Genomic DNA, 20158 nt, shown 5'->3' with positions numbered 1-20158 from the left:
TTGTAGCTTGTAGAGTCAAAGTCTCCTGTATTTAAAACTTTGATTCTGTGCAAATTCTGTTTTCTAAATTGTGATTAGGAGCATCCAGTAATCACAGTAAAACTTAAGAAAAATATAATTCCCTTTATTCCTCATGCTTAAAATTCCAAGTTCTGCCAACCTGGGCCAGGATGGCGTGGGGCGGGGGTGAGGTAGGGGGAGTACCTACTGACATGCCCTCGCGCAGATTTTCCACGTGGCTGCCTGCAACGAGACCAAACATTCCACCATATTCGTGGCTTTGGTTACTGCTGCCTCATTCCCCATCCTCTGTGGTATCTTGAGAGAAGTGAAAAAACAGGAACCTTTTAATAGAGACCTCAGTCTGTTAGGGGTTGAATCAAAATACTTATGGACCCCACTCCTCTCAAATCTTAAAGTCTCCTGGGCATGTCCCGCCCTTCATCTCATATCAGCAAATCGGAACAAGCAAACTGGTGGGGAGAGAACAAAGCACACCTGGGCTCCTCTTTCCTCCTCACAAACAGAGGCAATTCCTCCGAGACTTGGTACCCACCGGGGCAGGAGGGTCTCATCCTGTACTCCTCCCTGCAAGGACCTCACGGGTCCGCAGAGGCGCGATGCTCCTGGAGCAGCCAACAGCCCCTCCCCCCAACAATGAAAACACAAGAAAGAACCCCAGTGCTCGGAGAAGAGAAAGAGGAGGAAAGGAGCGTAGGCACTAGGGCAGCAGGTTAGAGGGATGGAGGGGTGAGTGAGGGAGAGCAGGCTGACGCCACAGCTACGGCCCGGTCGTCTGTGGAGGTGCACCTGTGATCTGGTACCCACGGCTAGGAGATGCTGGAAATGCAAAATTCCCTCCTCTCACTACACAGAGGGGGGTGTGTGTGTGTGAGAGAGAGAGAGAGAGAGGAAGAGGGAGAGGGAGGGAGGGAGAAGGAGAGAGAGACATACACATACTTTGGCTTATTCCAAAGACCAGAGACACCCTTTTTACAAAGGTATTTTATTTTAGTAAACAAAATACTGGTTCTTTTAAAAGCACATAAAAATTCACATCATTTTAAGTTAGACTATAGGCTGGGAGTTTTCTTCTGACACACCATTCAATAATTAAATCTTTCTTCTCAGCCGGAGTCCACTCAAGCTGACATTTAAATTACAAAATCTAGAAAGGAAGACCAAAGGGAGAAGTATGAAACGTCTCACAGAGTAATAGTGATTGTTCTACTTGCTCAGCATTAACCTTTACGTTCAGCCATTTACACTTAAACAGAAACCACTGAAGCTTATCTATTAAGGAATGAATTTTTAGCATCACAATTTCCTTTCATCTAAAAATCCCTTTTGTTTAAAACAAGGCTGCACGCCAAGCTTTGATAAGCTGCCGGCCTAGGACGGGAAACGGACTCCCCTGGTCAGTTCTAGGGTCAGCTGGACAAGCCGTCCATCCCTACCTCGCTGACGGGCCTCTACTGAAGTCTGCGGGAAGGAAGAAGCGTTTACGACCTCACGCCTCATCTTCTCTTTCTCTTTGCGGTTAACACACAAAATGATGACTCTGTGGATCAGAAATCCAATCAACGTTTCAGTGGAAACTGCCTTCCCTCACCTTTTCCAAGTCTGAAGCGCTCCATCTTTCCCCACTCCAGTGCCTACTCATGAATTTCAGTCAATAAAACATCTTTTTTTTTTTAAAAAAAAGGCAAGATTTCATAAGAATAACTTCTTTTGCCTGGCACTGCATACAGCTCACTCAGGACCAGTGAGAGGACCGTCTCCTCCCCCGGGGTGAGGAACAGGAGCTGAGTGCTTACCGCAGCCCCTCCCAGCATCCGGCGTTCAGGACCAGGACACAGTGCAGCCGGGAGTGACACACTGTGGCTGAACGTTCGACCTGGGGTCAATTCTGGTTCTGCTCTTCACCATGTCTGGTGGGGGCCGTTTTTCAATCCGAATGGACCACACAGGGCTGTCAGGAGGGGTCAGTAACGTCGCTGTATGCGAAAGGCTCAGCAAAACGCTAGCCCAGGACAATCATTCAATATGCTGTTACAATTATTACTCACAGGGATGCTGTTTAGCCTCAACAAGTCTACAGGTATTGTAAGGGAATTCACGTCCACAGAAGCCTGTCTCAGAGTGGACAGAGGTTTTGGAGGTCACCAACCCAGTGGTTCCTACAGTGACCTGTTGCTGAGAAGACAGCGTAAGAATCACCTAAAAAGTTTTCAAAAGAACAGATGCCAGACCCAACCACAGGCAGAATGGAATGTCTCTGAGGCTGGACCCTGGGAATCTGCATTTTAACAAGCACCCCAGGCAAATCCTGACCATTAGCCAAGTTTGGAAACCACTGATCTAGAACTCCCCGCTACCATATTTGAATCCTCTAATTTTTAGAGAAAAGCATAGAACTCAACCTGAGAAGTGATGAAACTGGATGAGCACCACAGAATTAAGGAAACTGCTAATTGTCATAAGTTCGATCTGTAAGGGGGTGTTTAATAACTTCCTGGTGCCTTAACTCAACAAACACCTTCTGGGCACCCCCTGTGCTCTGGGACAGGCACTGGGCTACAGCAATGAGGAAGGCTTTGTGCCCAGTGAGGTGGTCACCAGGAAGGCTCTCTGGCCAGGGGACCAACCAGTAAAGGCCAAGGGGCATGAAAGTCTATCGTGGTGAAGCAATGGCCTGCAGGAGCATAGAGAGAGGCAGCAAAGGGGGCAAATGTGACCGGGGTGAGGATACACTGGGAAGGGATTTATATGCCATACCTAGGAGGCATTATCCTGAGCTTAGCAGGGCTTCCTAATCTTAGGTAAAGGCAGGGGTCTTATATGACCTGTGACCCCACTTCCTCCCCACCCCTGTCTGCAATTTTATGTACAATTTAGGTGTTTCTAGTATGTGAGCTTCTGCAGGGAGAAGGTCCACAACTGTCATGAAATTCTCAAGAGTCCTGTGACCCAAATCCAGTTAAGCACCATTGTTCCCAACAAGGCGGAACCAGTGCAGGCTGAGAGCAGAGGCGTGGACTAATCACACACGCCCTGCAGCTCACGAGCAGACGGGGCTCGAGGGTCAGGACCTGCACCCCGCACCTTGTACACAGCTGTTCTACCTCCTGTGACAGGTGGGGCTCCACGCTCACCCACAGCCTTCAGGCCGTGGGATCCGGAATTCTCTGAACTATCACATCCAAGGACAGGCCCGCCCTAACCCACTGTGCAGCCTGCATTTGCAAAGTCCCAGTACCTGTGATTTCCCTTTAGTTATCCTTCTTCTCTGACTGCTTCTTCTTTTCAGCTTCCAGTTTTTGCTGTTTTGCTTCCAATTTTTTCCTTTGGTATACTTTGGCTCCGGCAAATGCCAGGCAGAGAATTAATGTTTTCGCTACCAAGATATACAGCAGCAGGGGCACGTGTTCAAGAACCTTAAAGAGGAAAGAAACTATCCTAGATGATCTGTAATTGATAAGGAAGGTTTCTTTCATGTTCCTTCATTCAACACACATTTCCTGTGCACCTATTATGCACCAGGCACTACACTAGATGCCAGAGCTTCACTGGTGTAGGACAGACAAGGTCCCTGTCCCCGTGTCACTGACAGTCTAGTTTTAGGTGCCCTTCATCACTCCCTTGCTGCTGGCTTCACAGAGAGGACCACCAGTGGCCTGCAGATGTCATAACTCTGCTCCCTCACAACCTGACCTTGCACTCTGCCGATCACCTGGCCCCCTGCGTCTGAGGCAGCAGCTCAGTCCAGTGCGAGGAGCCGGAGCCAGGGGATTGGTCCCAGCCCAGCTCTGCCACTGACTGACCCACTGACAGACCGTGCGACCTGGGTCAGTCACTTGACTTTCCTGAGCTTCTGCCTCTTCATCTGCAAAGGGAGGTTGGATCAAAACTTCCTTCTGAATTCTCCACCCTTATAGGATGCTATGATTTTCTCTTGGTTCCAGCTACTCATTAGCACTGGTATTTGAAGATAAAATAAATATATAAATAAAATACAATAAAACTTAAAACGTTAAAACTTAGCTACTTGTTTATTGTTCCTATAATTTCCTGTCGGAGGGAAGTTTTAACCCATTGGCTAGAATGAAGTCTGGGGAATAACTAGGGGTTGGAATTACTCACTTTTTGCACCAGCAGGCTTTATTATGAAATTCTGTATATCACAAGTATCTCAAGGCAAATACTATACTAGTTTTGTAAACATGATTAGTATGACCTGAGTGATAATTATGAGCTTTCTGTGTGATTAAAAATTCCTTCCCAAATAAAGTGAAAAGGTATGCCTTCGTTGAGAGATCATTATTCTAGAGGACTAGGTAGGATTTAGTCCAATGAAACCATTAGGTTAAATGCCAAACATCACTTATTATACGCAGCACCAGTATAATGAGACTCTGCGATGGACAGTGCATTAGTCCCTCCCTCCAATGGTTTAACTAAAGCTCGTCTGAAACTAGTTAGTGAAACCTTTAGCTGAGAACAGTATGCTTGCAGACGTGGAGGGCTAGAAAGGATTTTAAAGACGACTTGGTCTACACCTTGTTATACAAACGAGGAAAGTAAAGCTCAGGGCCATTGAAAGGCCCATCCACGTTACACGGCTAATTCATGAGGAGGCCAGAGTTGGAACAGAACATTCCAACCCCTATGCCAGCTGTCTTTCCACTGATTCTTGATTTTAATGTAGTGGAATTAATGAAATCAACAAATTATGTCCCAAGAACACTCTGAGTAACTAGATAATGGTTTTCAACCACAAAATCACTTTAAGGTAAAGAATAAGCACAACATATGCACTTCAGAACGCTCACTCTGGCAACAGTATAAAAGACTAAAAATGTTACAAAAGTGAAACCTTTTATCCTGACAAATAGAAGCAGCTTAGAATACTGATTTGGTGTCCAGGTCCTTCCTGCCTCAGACCTATGGCTAATCTCCCCGACCTCTCCCCAGTAACCCTCTAACTCATCTACTTTCTTGAAGGTTCACATTTTAGGGATGAGGATTGGCTCTATGTTTATAAGCCAGCTAAGAAAGGAAAGATTGCTAAATTGTACCTCCCTGGAGGCAAAGATCACCAGTTTGGAGATATAAACTTCTTTTTACGTCCACTAGGACTTTCCAGGCTAACCGAACCCTGGCTTACTCTGGCAAAAGTTACCCTCTTCCAATTCTCTCAATCTCTATGGATGACCCTCTGGAGTCCTGTTATAACCGAGCCCCCATCACCGCCCATGGTTCCCGTGACCTAAACCCAAAACTAAGCTGTGGCAGTTACAGGAATGTACATCGCAACCAGAAGTTAGAAACCCACTGAAATGGAAACACATCAACAGATGGACCCAGGTAAGTGGTTTCAGTATTTACTTTCTTTTTAAAGGCTATGGAGAGAAGGTGACAAGAGGCAGAAGTTTCGGGACTGAGAAGGGGCAGGGCAATGGCAGTGGAAGTCAAGGACACCACAAGGGCTAAAGCGAAGGTTTCAGGGCCCCTGTTCCTGCAACGCTCTTGGACAGTTTTGTTAAATCTTCAGTCGTGTTAAATCTCTTCCTCTGATTTCCTTCTAACAGACCCCTCACGTTAACTCCCCAAACCTGCAAATCTTCAAGGAGGTAAATGAGTAAAATATAGCTGGGTGGATTAGATCTATAACGATTTTTTAAACAAAATCCCAATACCTGTGTCATGCGAATGACTGACTTTTTAAACACACTCTGTTGTTAAGGTCCTAACACACAGGTAGGGCTGACTGTCGCTCATGGCCACAGGCCGACCGAGCTAGAAAGGGAAGCACAGGATTCACCGGGGGCGCCGTAATCCTTCAACCTCCTGGGGGGTCACCGCAGTCAGGGCAGGAGAGGCCACTCCTTTCTGACACTACGTGGAAGGGCGCCCCCCTTTAAACGTGAAGCTGCTCCCTGGTAGCCCTGGAGCTGTGTGTCTGCCCGAAATTGGGACGGTACGGGCAGATTCTGTTCCTGACACAGGAAAGGACTCCTTTTGTGACAAGCAGGATTGGCCTGGGTGGTCAAGTGGGTCGATGTCACTCCACAGTTAAAAAGAAAACTTTCTCTGCGTAGTGCCTCACCGGTATACATCAGAGTCGCCTGGGAACTTGCTAACCCCAGGCCTACGCAAACAGAAACTCTGGCCATGGGGCCACAACCCGTATTTTAACTAGCCCTCAAGGTGGTCGTGCTACATGCTGCGGCCTCGCAGCACCAAGCACACGGTCTGAGCCTCGCTGGCTGACACCACGTGGTACCAGCTACCGCCTGTCGTCAGGCTCTGCAGAGGCTAAAAAGCCTTCCCTGCATCTCACCCCACACTGCTCTCTGCTTCCCCTACGCCACACCCTCTTATTGCCTTGTCTTTCCTTCCCAGCCTTTCTACTGGCTGCTCTGGAACCCCAACACAGGTGAAACAAACGCTCCCGCATCTCCAAGCCCTGCACAGAATGCTCATTCTGCCTGCTGAATCTCAACCAGGCTCTTCCTGAACAGTCCCCAGAGCCCTCCCGCAGGGCCCCCCAAGCCCCATGGAGCTGGGGAAGGAGGGGGGTCTGTACTCTGCCGCCTCCCTGATCCTGCTTCCAGACCTTTCCACTTCTTGCGATGAAAGCCAGTGGCTGTTCTGAACAAGGACATGCTTACGATAATTGAAAAAATACATACAATGAGATCCTAAGTTTGAGAATACACACATTACACATATATGTGGAAAAAGCACGGGAAGAAAATACACCAAAATTGTTAATAGTAGCCATCTCTGGATAGTGAGACGATACATGATTTTGATTTGATTTGATACTTTTCAAAGCATCTATTTTCCTGACTGCTCTCTTAGCCAACCTCCAACCTACCCCACTCCATCTCCTTCCGGGAGGTAACGTGACACTCCCCTTCCCTCTCTAAGACCTGCTGACTATCGCCCACAGCCCTTCCAATGCTTGCGGCTAACAGGAAGCTCTTTGGTTGCCCTTGAACTTCTGCTCCCACCAACTGCATCTAAGGTTTTACAGGGGTCAGTTGTGTTTATTCTGCAGCCAGTTTACTTAAGTAGCACTTGATGTTATAATAGATAATTTATTTAAACACGAGATCCATGAACTATGACTATGTAAAGGAAAGGCTGTCTCCATGAAAACTAAGTTGCATGCTTTCAAAGACTCAATTTGAACTGGAAAAAAATGATACTGTTGACAACACAAATGTAAAAGATTAGGGAAGAAGAGCATAAAAATCAGGAAAGATTTTGTATGCAGATTGCTTCATCAGATCTTCCTCATCCACTTTAAAGAAACCAAAGTGTGAAATTATAGGTGAAACTTCAAAGGCGTGGTTTTTGCAAGAAAAGTGAGGAGGCAGATCTGAGGGCAGTCGATGTCCTCTCAAAGAAAAGGCCTAGCCTTCCTCCAAAAGTCTGGCGAATAAATGTACATTTATCTGTTTTTATTTAAAATATTACATATTATTATGATTCCTGCTTTAACCTACTTTTTTTTTTTTTTCTTTTCTTTCTTCTTAATCAACCCATCTCTACAGAACTATTATTCTGAATTTTTACCATCAGGAGAAAGAAAAACCCCAAGCCATAAATAAATGTTTAATGGTATTCTTACCTTCCAGTTCATGCTGGGCCAGCTGGGAGTTCACTCCCGGTCAGTGCGGGCCACTCCACTCAGACAAGGAGGAGAGGGAGCCGGAAGGGCAGGGCTCACTGTTCTGGTGGGGAAGAGAAGAAACAGGTCAGTTTGGGTTTTCTAGAGCAGACCGCCTTAGGAAGACTTCTCTTTGATGGAGAGAAGGCCCATGAACAGAGACAGCAAGCTCTGCAGAGAGGAGGTAAGCGTCCCCGGCAAGGTGACCAGAGGCTGGGGGAAAGCGGAAGGCCTGGGTGAGGTCGAGACAGCCTTGGCTCCTGCTGAGCAGGAGGATCCCCTTGGGTGCTCCTGACGGGGGAGGGGAGCCCCGCCAAGCAGAGGGGCCGGCACTGCTCCTGAGGCACGTATGCTCCCGCTCCATCCACCTGTAGACATAAGAGCCCAGGTCCAGAATCTGTTCCTCCAGCCACCCCTGCCTTGAACGAGAGCTGGTCTGGGGATGAGTGTCATTTTATTTCTCAGGTCCTCTGAGTGTTAATTTAGGTAATCTTGGTTTTTTAAAATATCTGGAAGGAAGGGAATAAGTGATAGGGGAACAAAATATCCCAAGAAAGCCATTCAAATCTAGAATTCCCTCTAAAACGTGAAGGAGACCTAGGGGAAGGTGAGGCAGGAAGTGACAAGGCAGGGACACGGCTGGAGCACAGGATTTGCTCTGAGTCCTCCTACGCCACTATTTTTAGAATACGACACATGCCCCAAGAGTCAGAAGACTTGAGCTCTGGATGAAGAGCCTACACACTCTGGTAAGCGACTTCCCTCTGGGGGTCTCCGTCCCATCTGCAAATGAAGATGGGGGTGTCAACTAGACGGGCTCTGGGGCCCCTAGTTTTTTTGCAGTTCGGCGACTTTCAGCATAATAGTCACAGCTTCGCTTTATTGTGCCCGGCTGTGCGGAAGGGCACTATATGTGTTAACTCAGCTAGTCTTCACACCAGCCCCATGAGGTGCAGTTCACCGTCTACACTTCGGAGATGAGGAAACAAAGTTTCTGTGACATGTCCAGAGTCACAGTGGGGACTGAGATTCGAACTCATCCAGTGAGGCTCCAGAGTCTTATCCTAATGCAGACAGAGAGCTTTGCAGTAAAAAATCATGGGGATGCTTCTCTTTAAATATACTTACAATTAGAATCAAGAAAGCAGAAAATTTCACAGGCCTTTAGAATGGGGCTAATGAGATAAACTTCAGGGAAGATGGTTTTTAAAACTTTCACTTACAAAAACATCTAAATAGAAAAAGTTCAGACCTCATTTACTCAAGGTCATAGTATCTTTTTTTTTTTTTTTTTTTTTAAACAAAGAGTAATTCAACTTCACTTTTTTTTTTTTTTTTTTTAAATTTTTATTTATTTATTTATTTGTTTGTTTTTGGCTGTGTTGGGTCCTCGTTTCTGTGCGAGGGCCTTCTCTAGTTGCGGCGAGCGGGGGCCACTCTTCATCGCGGTGCGCGGGCCTCTCACTGTCGTGGCCTCTCTTGTTGCGGAGCACAGGCTCCAGACGCGCAGGCTCAGTAATTGTGGCTCACAGGCCCAGCTGCTCCGCGGCATGTGGGATCCTCCCGGACCAGGGCTCGAACCCGTGTCCCCTGCATTGGCAGGCAGATTCTCAACCACTGCGCCACCAGGGAAGCCCAAGGTCATAGTATCTTGAAAACAAGCTGGCAGTTGGCACAAGATAGCCAAGTTTTCCCCGTGACTTTTTCAAAGTCAGATAAGCTAACAACAGGAATTTACACCACAAATCTGTTTAAATGCGATGACCATGATTGAAGGTGCTCATTACCTTCACGTATAAATGGCCTATTTGTCTTTAAGTAGCAGCAGATTCTGCCCTGCACTGGAGAAATATGTTCCTACCAAGTTATAACCTGTTGCTGGAATTTTCACTCTGAATAAATCTCTAGTAATCTCAGGAATCAGCCATGTTGTAAATTAAAATGATTAAGGTTGTGCAAATTTTATTTTTACAACTCCTGCTTTTATTGAGTTGTCTGCAGATACAAGTAGACAGGTTTGGCTGTTCCCCACACATTTTCTGAGCCCAAATTACATACTCAGTGAATTGAAGTAGGTAAGATATTAATTCCCAAGGTCAAGGACCACGAATAGGTCCAAAAAGGTTATAGGGGGAAATAAAAAGAACGCCCGGTGGTCTGGCCCTCTGGTAAACATGTACTAGGTTTACTAGCAGTGTGACCTTGGACGAGTCACTGGGCCTCTCTAAGCCTCAGCTCCCTTGTCTGTAAATTCTCCTTCAAAGATTGGATCATAAACACTAAGCACCATGTTCAGCACATGAAAAGCACTGAACAAATTATCAACCATAACTGTTATGATAAATACCTCTTTCCACTAATGGAAATGTCAAGCTGCAGAACATAAGCAGGTGGCATCCAGGGCAAAGTGAGACAGCAGGGTATGGTATAAAGAACCACCACTGGGCAACCAGGAGAACTGGAGATCTGGACTCTATTCTTGGTGGCACCAATGGCAAGGCATGTGACCTGGGGCAAGCCATTAGCCTCTCTAAGCCAAAGTGTTATCATTTTAAAAACCAGCATCCAAAGAACAACGCTGTAACGCTGAAATGCCTAAGTCACCACTCTCTTTGATATCACAGAATCTGACTAAAAATATACTGGCAGCTGCCTCAACATCATATCTAGAGTGATAAAATTCAATCTCTTTAGGAAAGAAACATATTTAAAGTCCATCTGCAAAGCAGTGGAAGGAGTGCATTGAGGGTGGGAGATGAGAGGGCAAATCAATCAAACTCATCCCCACCCACTGCCTCCAAATGATAACTTTTCCCCATCTCCCTTAAATTACAGGCTCCAACTCAGCCATTTTTGTAGCACCCTGCCGGACTTCAGCAAATGAGAACAACTGAGAAAGCTAAAAATATCATCAGGCTATTTGCTCGGCTGCCATATGTACACCTGATGCAATATTAGAAGCAGGAGACAGCTGGCATCTGAGGGCTGAACTGCAAAAGCCAACAAGACCGGGACAATTTTGAGAGGCATAAAATCTGTGAAGTGCAGGAAGTTTTAACCCCTAGAACTATCCACCGTCTTAGCTTAAAACCCAAAAATAACAATGGCTTAGGAAGAAATAGTTCTTTCCTTCACTGCAAAAATATCCTGATTTCTCCTTTGCCAGATTTCTCCTAAAAAACAGAAGAACCAGTGGCTTATTTTGATTAGGCCAATTACAGCAATATGGACAATGTGTAGTCCACAATTTTCTTCTTGGCACACCTAACACACCCAAGGGTCGGTCTGCCTCTGGGTGTCTCATTCCAGCCACTCATTAGGCTGTGTCCTTAGTTTGAACTGTCCGAAGCTGTTCTCATTCCCCGTCTCTACCGTTTTCACCCCAACCCTTCACCCAGTCATCTGAAGTAGAGGTAGGTGCGGGGAGGAGAGCGTTCCAGATGAACCTTGGGTATCACCTGGTCGACCTCTGCCCCACGCCCGGGTCGGCCGGGGTTCCCAGGGCGACGGGCTGAGCCTCGGCTCCTCCGTAGCCGGAGGGCCGGGCGAGGGTCCGCTACAGCCGCGATACCTGGGAGCAAAGCCTGCCCCGCTCAGACCCGAGGATGAGGACCAAGGGCGACCACTGCTTCCCCCCCCCCATTCTACAGAACATTCCAGGGCATTCGTTCGCCCCCAAATCTCTCTGGCGAGAACTACCTCTGGGTCGCCCCCTCGGCCTGCGTGCCAGCCTCAACACGCCGCCCCCGGCGCCGGATCCGCTGATTTCGCGGCGCCTGGACAACCTAGCCAGGCAGGACGCTTTGCGGGGGTGGGGGGGGGGCCGTGACCGCTGTCAACCCCGCGGTCCCCCGGGGCCCGCTGGAGAGCGTCCCGCAGAGAAAGCGCAAAAGCGGAGCGGGCCGCCGAACTCCACAGCGCCCCCAAACAGCTGCCGGGTCTCGGAACGATTCGGCAGACACGGACGCCACCCACTTACAGCTCCAGGCCGCGGAAGATCCAGTTCGCCGCCGGCACACGAACCACGACTCCCACAATGCCGCGGGGAAACAACATATCCCGAAATGCACCGCTCCGCGCGCCGGCGCAGTGGGCTCCGGCAGCCTAGGAGGGTGCGCCGCTGCTCGCGCCGGCGCAGTGGGCCCGGGCCGCCTGGGTGGGTGCGCCGCTCGTCGCGCATGCGTTGTGGGCCCGGACGGTCTTCGTTGGGCAGTGATGTGGGTCACGGAGCGGAATCGGCCTGGCCCCGGGCAGGTTCTCGTTCTGAACTTACCTGAGCTGGAGGACAGCGGCCGGAGGGCGGGCGTCGCGGGGGCTCCTCTCGCTCAGCCGTCTCGCATCCTTGGACGCTCCTCGCTGTGTGCGACTGAGGGCACGTGGCTCCCCAGAGGTTTCCAAATTTAGCGTTCATTTTCTCTGCCAAAAATGCGTGCGTTTTCCCTTGGGATAGCAGTAGGGTGCCCGGTACTAGGTTCCCAGTTTCCTTCATTCAACAAGCGCTTAGAAAACCGGAGCGGAGGTTGAGTCCACTCAGTCCCTGCCGCACGGGATGGCGCAAACTGGATACCCTCCCCTCCCAATTCAAGGATAACGAGAGGGAAGTTCACGGACTTCTTACTACGTGCTTGGCTCGCCATTTTTTGGTTGAGGAAACTGAGGCAAGGGGAGATGATGTGGCCGGCGCAAGACAACGTGTGAATTGGGAGTGGCAAAATCTAGGTTTGAACCCAGGCAGCCTAACCCCGAATCCCATTGGGACATCTTGGTGGTGGTGAAGAACGAAATGTTCGCGAGTGCAGAGGAAAGGACAAACCGGAGGATTGGGGAGAGGGGGGTTAGTTCTGTCAACAAGTGAAGTTTTCCTGGAGAAAGTAACAAAAATAGCACTTTGCGGCAATTTTCTAATTGAAGTCTCCTAACAAGCCTATAAAGGACATAATATGACTATAACCACTTCACAGATGAGGAAATGGAGACACAAACTGATTAAAGTAAATTGTCCAGGGTTTTAAAACCAGCAAGCGCCAGAGCTGGGGTCTGACTCTGGGTAATCTGGAGCTGGACTCTCTCAGGACAGCCACTACCATAGGTTCCTTTTCAAATCGCTCCTGATCTATGCTGTAAGAAGTAAATGGGGCTCAGGTCATTTGGAGCCAGTAGACCAAGCAGAAGGAACTCTAAAAGCAAACGGGGTGGAAGAGAAAACTAACAAGTTCGAAATGGAATTTTCAGTTGCCAGGTTGAAAGTGGCAAGCCTGGGTTTGGTGGAAATTGATGCTGGAGTGACAAACGGGGGGCAGGTGGCAGCAACTGTATACCCAGAATGCTCGTAGACACTGGGCATTTCTCCCATTCCCCAAAAGTAAAGTTGATACTGATAACCATCTATGTTGGCCCCATATACTTTAGTGATGATAAGAAAACATACTTAATTAGGAAAACCTAGGTTTTCCCCCCTTAATTTGTTTCCTTATGTCAAAGATAAACAAAGCTGGACACCAGTTCAAGTGTTAAGGATAGACTTTATTAAGCAACTATTGCAATAGGGGAGAGAGTCCAGCATGAACTGAACTCAGCTTTGTCTTGTGCAGAGGTAACTGGGCATTTTAAAAGGGGAAGGAGGGATTGGGGCGGCAGGCACTTGAGCAGAGTCAGGGAAGTGGAAATTTACAAAAAGCAGAGGGGATTGGTCAACCTGACCTGGGTTTGTTAACAGACGCTTATCTGGAGGAGAAACGAAGTTCGATCTTTATGACTGTCCGCAGTGGTGCATGTTAGAGCAACGTGCCCACAGGTTGGGGAGAGTTACTCCTTGAATGTTGGCATTTCAAAGAGACAAGACAGTTCTGGGTGGTAAAAGATTTACAGCTCAAAGGGGGAGACAAAGGATTTATAATTGTAAGATTTCTGAAATAACTGCCCTAGGAGGGATTCAGGGGGCTGATTTGCCTACCATCAGGTTTTGGCTGGCAAAAAAAGTAAATTGAGTTTTCTTAGGCAAGCACTTTAAAGCGGGCTGGGGTCCCCTTAGGGACGCAACCTAGAGCTGTTAGAAACTATGGTAGTGTTTGTTCAGATGTGGGGAGGTGGATGATATCTTTTTTGCCAAGAATGTGCAGTGTTTATAGGGCAAGAGGTCTAGTCAAGAAGAAGGCTCAGAGGAGCCTGACCAGAGTTTGGGCAAAGAGATAGTCTTTGTCAGATGGTAGAAACCTTGGATTCCTGTCTGGATCCAGACCCAAGGCTGAGATTTTGTAGCCTGGGTTGCTGCTCTGGGCACACTGGTGAGAATGTTCCGTGTGGTACAGCATTTCTGGGTTTCTGATCTAAGGAGGGAAATCACTCTTGCCGTATCTGCTCTTGGAACATGAATGGTTTTCTCCAAAACTGTATTTAACGCTTCTGTTAGCATAATTGCATCTTTGTTATTAGGAAACAGACCTTGTATATATCTCACTCTAAAGACACAAAGCTTGTAATCCGTATAAGACGTTGAAGAAGGACTCCTGTTTTGAATTTTGTGTTAGTGCCCTGAGACTTGAGGCTCTGCTCACAATTGCTCTGCTTGGCTGAGTAGATGGGAAGCTGGAGGAAGAGAAGAGTGTAAGGGGGCGTGAAGCTTTGTGAAGCTACAGCCCGTAAGTCCGTCTTGCCATTGGCTTCCTCCTCTCAGCTACTCTCTAGACCTTAACCCGACTTAGGCGGGGCCTCTGTCCCGGCTCTAGCTCTGCCCCTTTTGTGTTGCTCTACGTTATAACGTTGTCACATTATATCGTTTTGATGTTCACGTGTCTGACTCCGCCTCGACTGAGTGAGTTCCTGCAGCTCTGGGAGTCCCATTCATCTCTATACTCCTGGGGTCTAGGCCAGTGACCCAAGTAGATAGATATTAAATGATGCTTGTTTGAATTAATGAATGAAGTCGCCTAATCTGTGGACCGGAGATTCCCGTCTACAAATGAATAGATTCTCCCCTAGAAGCTCTAGAAGAACACAGCCCAGTGAGTCCCAGTTCAGATTTCTGACCTCCAGAAGTGTAGGACAATATATCTCTTTGTTTTAAGCCGGTACATTTGTGGTGATTTGTTACAGCAGCAGTAAGAATCTAATACAGGATTAGGAACCAGCATGGGGCTGACCTTGGGTTCCAGACCTGCTCATAACCGTCCTGAGATAACCCATGAACCCTTGGTGTGCCTGCTCTCTGAACATACACTTTCTTGTAAATTACCCCTTACAGCCATGGTTGCTTCAAGACTAATGTTGACACAACTGTTTCCATTAGCAAATAACTTCCAAAACAGGAAGCACAGAGGCTATTTTCTTAAGGAGTATGTTTTGACAGTCTTTGGCTAACTCTTGACTAGGCTTATTTATTTGTTTGTTTGCTTGTTTTTTCCTGTGTCTAATTTTCTGGTATTAAAGCACCCAGACTCTCTGGACATCTGGGAAAAAAAAAAAAAAGGAATACTATGATCTCCAAGGTGTCTTCTTCCAGCCCTGACATTCTGTGATATTGTGAACCCCAAGCTTCAAAATACTAAGCAGTTAACAGTCTAGCTCTTCAACAGACAGCAACAATTCAGCCACTTTCCGTATGTAAGTGAAAATAAGTTTCTTGAAACTAAGTGGAAATAAGTAATTGTAAATATGGAAAATAAATTGAGTGAAAAGAGTTGTTCATAAAGCAGTATTACAATGTTTTACTACTTTTTCTATAATAACAAGGACTTTTAAAAGTTTTCTGTGAAATTTTAAATGTTAATTAAAAGGTATGTTTCTGTTGCACCAAGTAGTTCTTAAAGATTCTACTTCTCTGGTGTGGACTCTTTGCCCTTGTGAAATGTTTGTTCAGTCTTCAGACTTCCAAATAAGCTCAATGCTAGGGAAACAATACACATAAAGGAACCCCGTGGTTCTATTTATTCATCACTTCAGACTCTACATTCATGAATTAATAAATAAATGCTCCTACATCAATCCAGTGAGCAAGTGACAGATTTCTGAACCTCAGCTTCTGGGTAATACACCTGGGTTATTTATAAATTGATTTAGTCACAAACAAAATGTTTCGTGAGGAAGAAGATTCAATGATTTGTTAATCTCTCCTTTCTATCCCCACTGCCACTGCCCAGGCATGTTACTTCAAATTTGGCTTTATTTTCACTATTGACATTGATTAAAATGACATTGACATTGCACGGAAAGGAAAAGAGCTCTTCAGCATAAATTACTGCTCCAGTGAGCAAGCATAAATCACTGAGATTGAAATGTCCCCTGTCTTAGTTGACCAGCCACCTGATCTCCATGAAAATTCTCAACAGAGAGCGAGGAACTTAGTGTCTTCTAAGCATGGCAACTTGGATTGACTCCATGACACTGGCGTATCTTCATATTTGCATATCAGACGTTGGCTGTATGCCTCTCTCGCTAATCAAGGAGACATTTTGAGCCCTGCTGCACCAGTGTTCTCGTGGATGGTGGCCCTTGGTTCTCCTAGGTTCAAGATTTGACTCTTGTACTTCTCTTGCCAGTCCTCCACAATGTACTGGTGGTACGGGTCATTGGAGTGTTCTTGTCTCTTGGATTTCACTGTGCTCACCAGGATGGCCACAATGATGAAAGAGAACATTCCGATCATAACCATAAGGTACAAGATGACGTAGTAGAAGTTCTCAGCATCGACTTTGGCTTGCAGGGCCTCCTGCTCAGCTGTTGTGTTCCTGCGCCAATTGTCCATATAAGTAACAAAAATCCTTTTGAAGACATATTCCAGTGTCTGTGTCAGATTGGATGGAGTAGGCATATTTCCCTCCTGCTGCAATTTAAAGAATAAAATATATGAACAAGCTTAAGAAAATGAATTCTTTCTGCATTTGGCTACCTTAAGGGATGGAGCGAGGGGCATGCAAGGGGGGGAAGTGATATTATTTCTTCTTCACCTGGCTGGTGACTGAGTGAGTGCATATTTTGTTATTCTTTAAATTTTGCTATATACTTGATGCATTGTTTGCATTCATGATATCTTACAATAAAAGTTTAGTGGAGTACAGAAAACTATATGTATTATGATCCCAATTTACCTATGTGAATAAATATACATGCAGATGAAAATGGAAAAAAGACTGGAGAAATAAATAGTTCAAAGTGTTAATAGTGGATGGTATACTCACAGATTTCTTTTTTCCTTATATTTTTCTTCCGTTCAAAATTTTCATCAATAACCTTGCATTCATTACTTTGTTTCTAAATAGGTCGCTCACCTCACAATGGCTAGCACAATGCCTTGTTCATAACAGATACTCAACAGACATCAGCTGAATGAAGCAATGACTGACGTACGTTCTGTGTTTTCAGAGACTTATGGGTCAGAAGCTTGCAAGGGGCATTGACAGACTTTGCAATCTGCTCCATCTCCTATATCTAGGCAGTGCTTTTTCCAGTTGTACCAAAGAGATGGGTATGTGCATCATATTTGAAAGAAGTGCTTTAGGTAAGTGATACAAAGGCACAACCTGAGAGATCATTCATATTTCTCAACTCCCACTCTCTTCTCCACCCTCACTTCGCCGCCCAGCCCCAGCATCTCTCACCTGGCTGATACAATGCAATGCAATGCGACCCTCCCCAAAACCACCCCCCCCCAGGGTCACACCTGCCCCTCTCTGCCCTGCACGGCAGTCAGTGTGCTCTTTTTAAGAGGGAAATGGGAGCACATCATTCCCCTGTTTTTAAAATGATGCATTACCTTCCTGTTCACAAAATAAAATCCTCATTCTTTAACGGGTTTACCTGGTCTGGCCCGGCTGGCCCCTGACCACCTCCCCAGTTACTCTCCGCTCATGGCAACTGGTCTTCCTGGCCTGCCTTCCTCCACATCAGTAAACCTTCTCCTGCTTCAGGACGTTTGCACATTCTGTTCCCTCAACCTGGAATACTTTTCCCCTTCTCTTCCCTCTGCTACCTCCTCACCCTTTGGGGCCCAGCTTAACTGTCACTTCTGAGAAAACTCCCCCGGCCCTGCTCTCAAACCCCACCCCCATCATCACTTTTCTCCCATAGCATCTTATTACTTTTCTTCAAAGCACTCTTCCCAATATGTGGTGCTTCTGTGTATATGTCGCTGTGTGTGTGTGATGATTGGCTTATGGTCTCACCTTTCCCACTCGACCATGATGTCTGTGGGGGCAGGGCTCACATCGCCTCTGTCTACCTCGGTTTAGTGAATGTTGGCACTAAACCAACTAAACTGGCACACAGTAGGCACACAATGGATGTCTGATGAGTAAATGAATGTGCCGGGAACATGCTGGCATCGGAAATGCAGCGATGACGAGTACGAGAATTCTGCCTGTGGAAGCTCAGTGTAGTGGGAGAGATGCAAACAAACGACCGTGCAAGGTGCAGAGGGTTGTAACAGGTGTGAACAGAGTGGGTTGAAAAGAAACTTAACAAACAGGTAAGATTGCCCCAAAGTACTCACCAAGCATATTTTCCAAGCAGTGTGACAGAGGCACGCTTTCTCCCCCTTAAAATAACACAGTTCACTGTGAAAGAGTATAGCTAAGCCGGCTTTAATCCGAGTCAAGACTTCACCACTGGCTCCTTAACCCTTGAAGAGCCCAGGTCTACTCATTTGGGGGGAGGTCACACTTGTTTCATCCATCCAAAAAAAATCCATCCCCCCCACTTCCCGTGCTCTGTAGGGCTCACCTTACAAATGTGACGGGGCAGGATCACTTCACCCACCAGTGCCCTCACCCTCTGTTCCTGCCAACCCTTTTCCACAGCTTCATCCAATAAAGAAAACTGTGATTCTTCCAGCTTATACATCCCCCTGCTGCACCCTCTGGAGAGAATTCAGTTTCCTTCTATGAAGCCAAATTGAAGAATGGGTAGAACATAGAGACAACTAAAAAACCAAAAACCAAGCAAACAAAAAATGAAAACAAACAAACAAGAATCCCAGAGGAGCTAAGTGTACAAAAGCAAAGACTGGGGGGTGACGAGGGAAGTTTGGTCTCGTGGAAGACCCCAAGCGACTGTGGACTAAGAGGCAACTGAGAAGGGGAAGAAGGGGACCTCTTCAGGGCAGAGAATTGGGTCCCCTTCGTGTTCTTCCTGCCAAGATGGGAAATAGTCTACTCATTTCTGCTCATTGGACAGCGGTTCTCTGCAGCAAGGCCAGCAGGCAGTGGGCTACAGGAGGCCACCTTGGATCTGGGCTCCCCCAGAGAGGAGGGGGCATTGCGAGCTCCTCTGTGCTCTGAGCTCCTCTGCCCGCCCGCCTCCCCTCCTGTGCATATCCTTCGTGGCTGTGCCGCTGTGCTTGGAATTCCAGTGGCGCCCCTGAGTGGAGGGAGTAAAGTCCCCGTGTTACAGGGGAAGGACAGCAGGGTCGGTCACGCTCACTGCCTCACTGCCGACATCGTTCTGCGAATGCTTTCATCAAAGCGACTCTTAAGCTTTTTACCACCTGTGAAAACTCTGGGCCAGGGCCTGTTCCTTCAGGGCTCCGAGAGACCACAGCGGACACAGGAGAGGCATGTTCTGAGGCTTAGCAAGACCATCCAGGACAGGGTGCCTCAAGGGAAGCCCCAGCTTTCCACGCTGGGATGTGGATGGACACTTTAAGTATTGAGGGGAAGGGGCAGTGGGGCGGAGGGAGAGAGGAGAGAGCACTGATCTTCTCCAGGACTTTCCCTGGCTTGCCCTTCTTCCTCCCACCCTCCCTATCCCACCCCTCTAGGTGGTCACAAAGCACCGAGCTGATCTCCCTGTGCTATGCGGCTGCTTCCCACTAGCTATCTGTTTTACATTTGGTAGTGTATATATGTACATGCCACTCTCTCACTTCATCCCAGCTTACCCTTCCCCCTCCCCGTGTCCTCAAGTCCGTTCTCTACGTCTGCGTCTTTATTCCTGTCCTGCCCCTAGGTTCTTCAGAACCATTTTTTTTTTTTTAGATTCCATATATATGTGTTAGCACACAGTATTTGTTTTTCTTTTTCTGACTTACTTCACTCTGTATGACAGACTCTAGGTCCACCCACCTCACTACAAATAACTCCGTTTCTTTTTATGGCTGAGTAATATTCCATTGTATATATGTGCCACATCTTCTTTATCCATCACACTCACACATTTTTAAAAAAGATGGTTTGCTCTTATAGTTTCAGAAACCTAGGTCGGCAGGCACCCTGTCCACAAGCTTTTCCCCGACCTCCCAGTATGGGCTGGAGATCCCTTTTCTGTGTTACTCCTGCAAACCGTCATGTTTGTTTGCTTGCTTGTTCTCAATTTTCCCATTTACTGTGTGCTATTCATGGGATGCTCAAAACCACTCTAAAATGTAAGCAAGTACCTCCATTTTACAAACGAGGAAACTGATGTTTACAGAGAAAGTCCTTTGATTCCAAATGACATAAGCACTGAGCTGCTGGAGGGCAGAGATTGTTTTATTCACCTTCGAATCCC

At 47.0% G+C, this 20158-nt stretch overlaps 2 protein-coding genes across 5 annotated transcripts; both read right to left on the bottom strand.

Annotated features, from left to right (window-relative positions):
• Positions 1-990: 990 nt before the first annotated feature.
• On the bottom strand, positions 991-12058 carry SMIM11 (small integral membrane protein 11). Of its 4 annotated transcripts, none has more exons than XR_009502965.1 (5): positions 11955-12058; positions 7643-7745; positions 3260-3437; positions 1458-1561; positions 991-1168 (listed from the first exon to the last, which is right to left on the bottom strand). XR_009502965.1 is itself a non-coding variant. In XM_059921492.1 (4 exons), the coding sequence occupies exons 2-3, from the start codon at positions 7652-7654 to the stop codon at positions 3273-3275; spliced, it is 177 nt and encodes a 58-aa protein (XP_059777475.1). In that variant the 5' UTR covers positions 7655-7745; positions 11661-11761; the 3' UTR covers positions 991-1168; positions 3260-3272. The 4 variants fall into 4 exon arrangements, 1 of the variants encoding a protein (XP_059777475.1); XR_009502964.1 differs by lacking the exon at positions 11955-12058 and adding an exon at positions 11661-11761; XR_009502966.1 differs by lacking the exon at positions 11955-12058 and adding an exon at positions 11381-11593.
• A 3752-nt stretch (positions 12059-15810) lies between these two features.
• On the bottom strand, positions 15811-16493 carry KCNE2 (potassium voltage-gated channel subfamily E regulatory subunit 2). Its single transcript, XM_059922282.1, has one exon. The coding sequence runs from the start codon at positions 16485-16487 to the stop codon at positions 16116-16118; it is 372 nt and encodes a 123-aa protein (XP_059778265.1). The 5' UTR covers positions 16488-16493; the 3' UTR covers positions 15811-16115.
• Positions 16494-20158: the final 3665 nt, after the last annotated feature.

This window comes from Balaenoptera ricei, chromosome 4 (assembly GCF_028023285.1).
Source record: "Balaenoptera ricei isolate mBalRic1 chromosome 4, mBalRic1.hap2, whole genome shotgun sequence".
NCBI lineage: Eukaryota > Metazoa > Chordata > Mammalia > Artiodactyla > Balaenopteridae > Balaenoptera > Balaenoptera ricei.
This window is presented reverse-complemented; position numbering and strand designations above follow the sequence as displayed.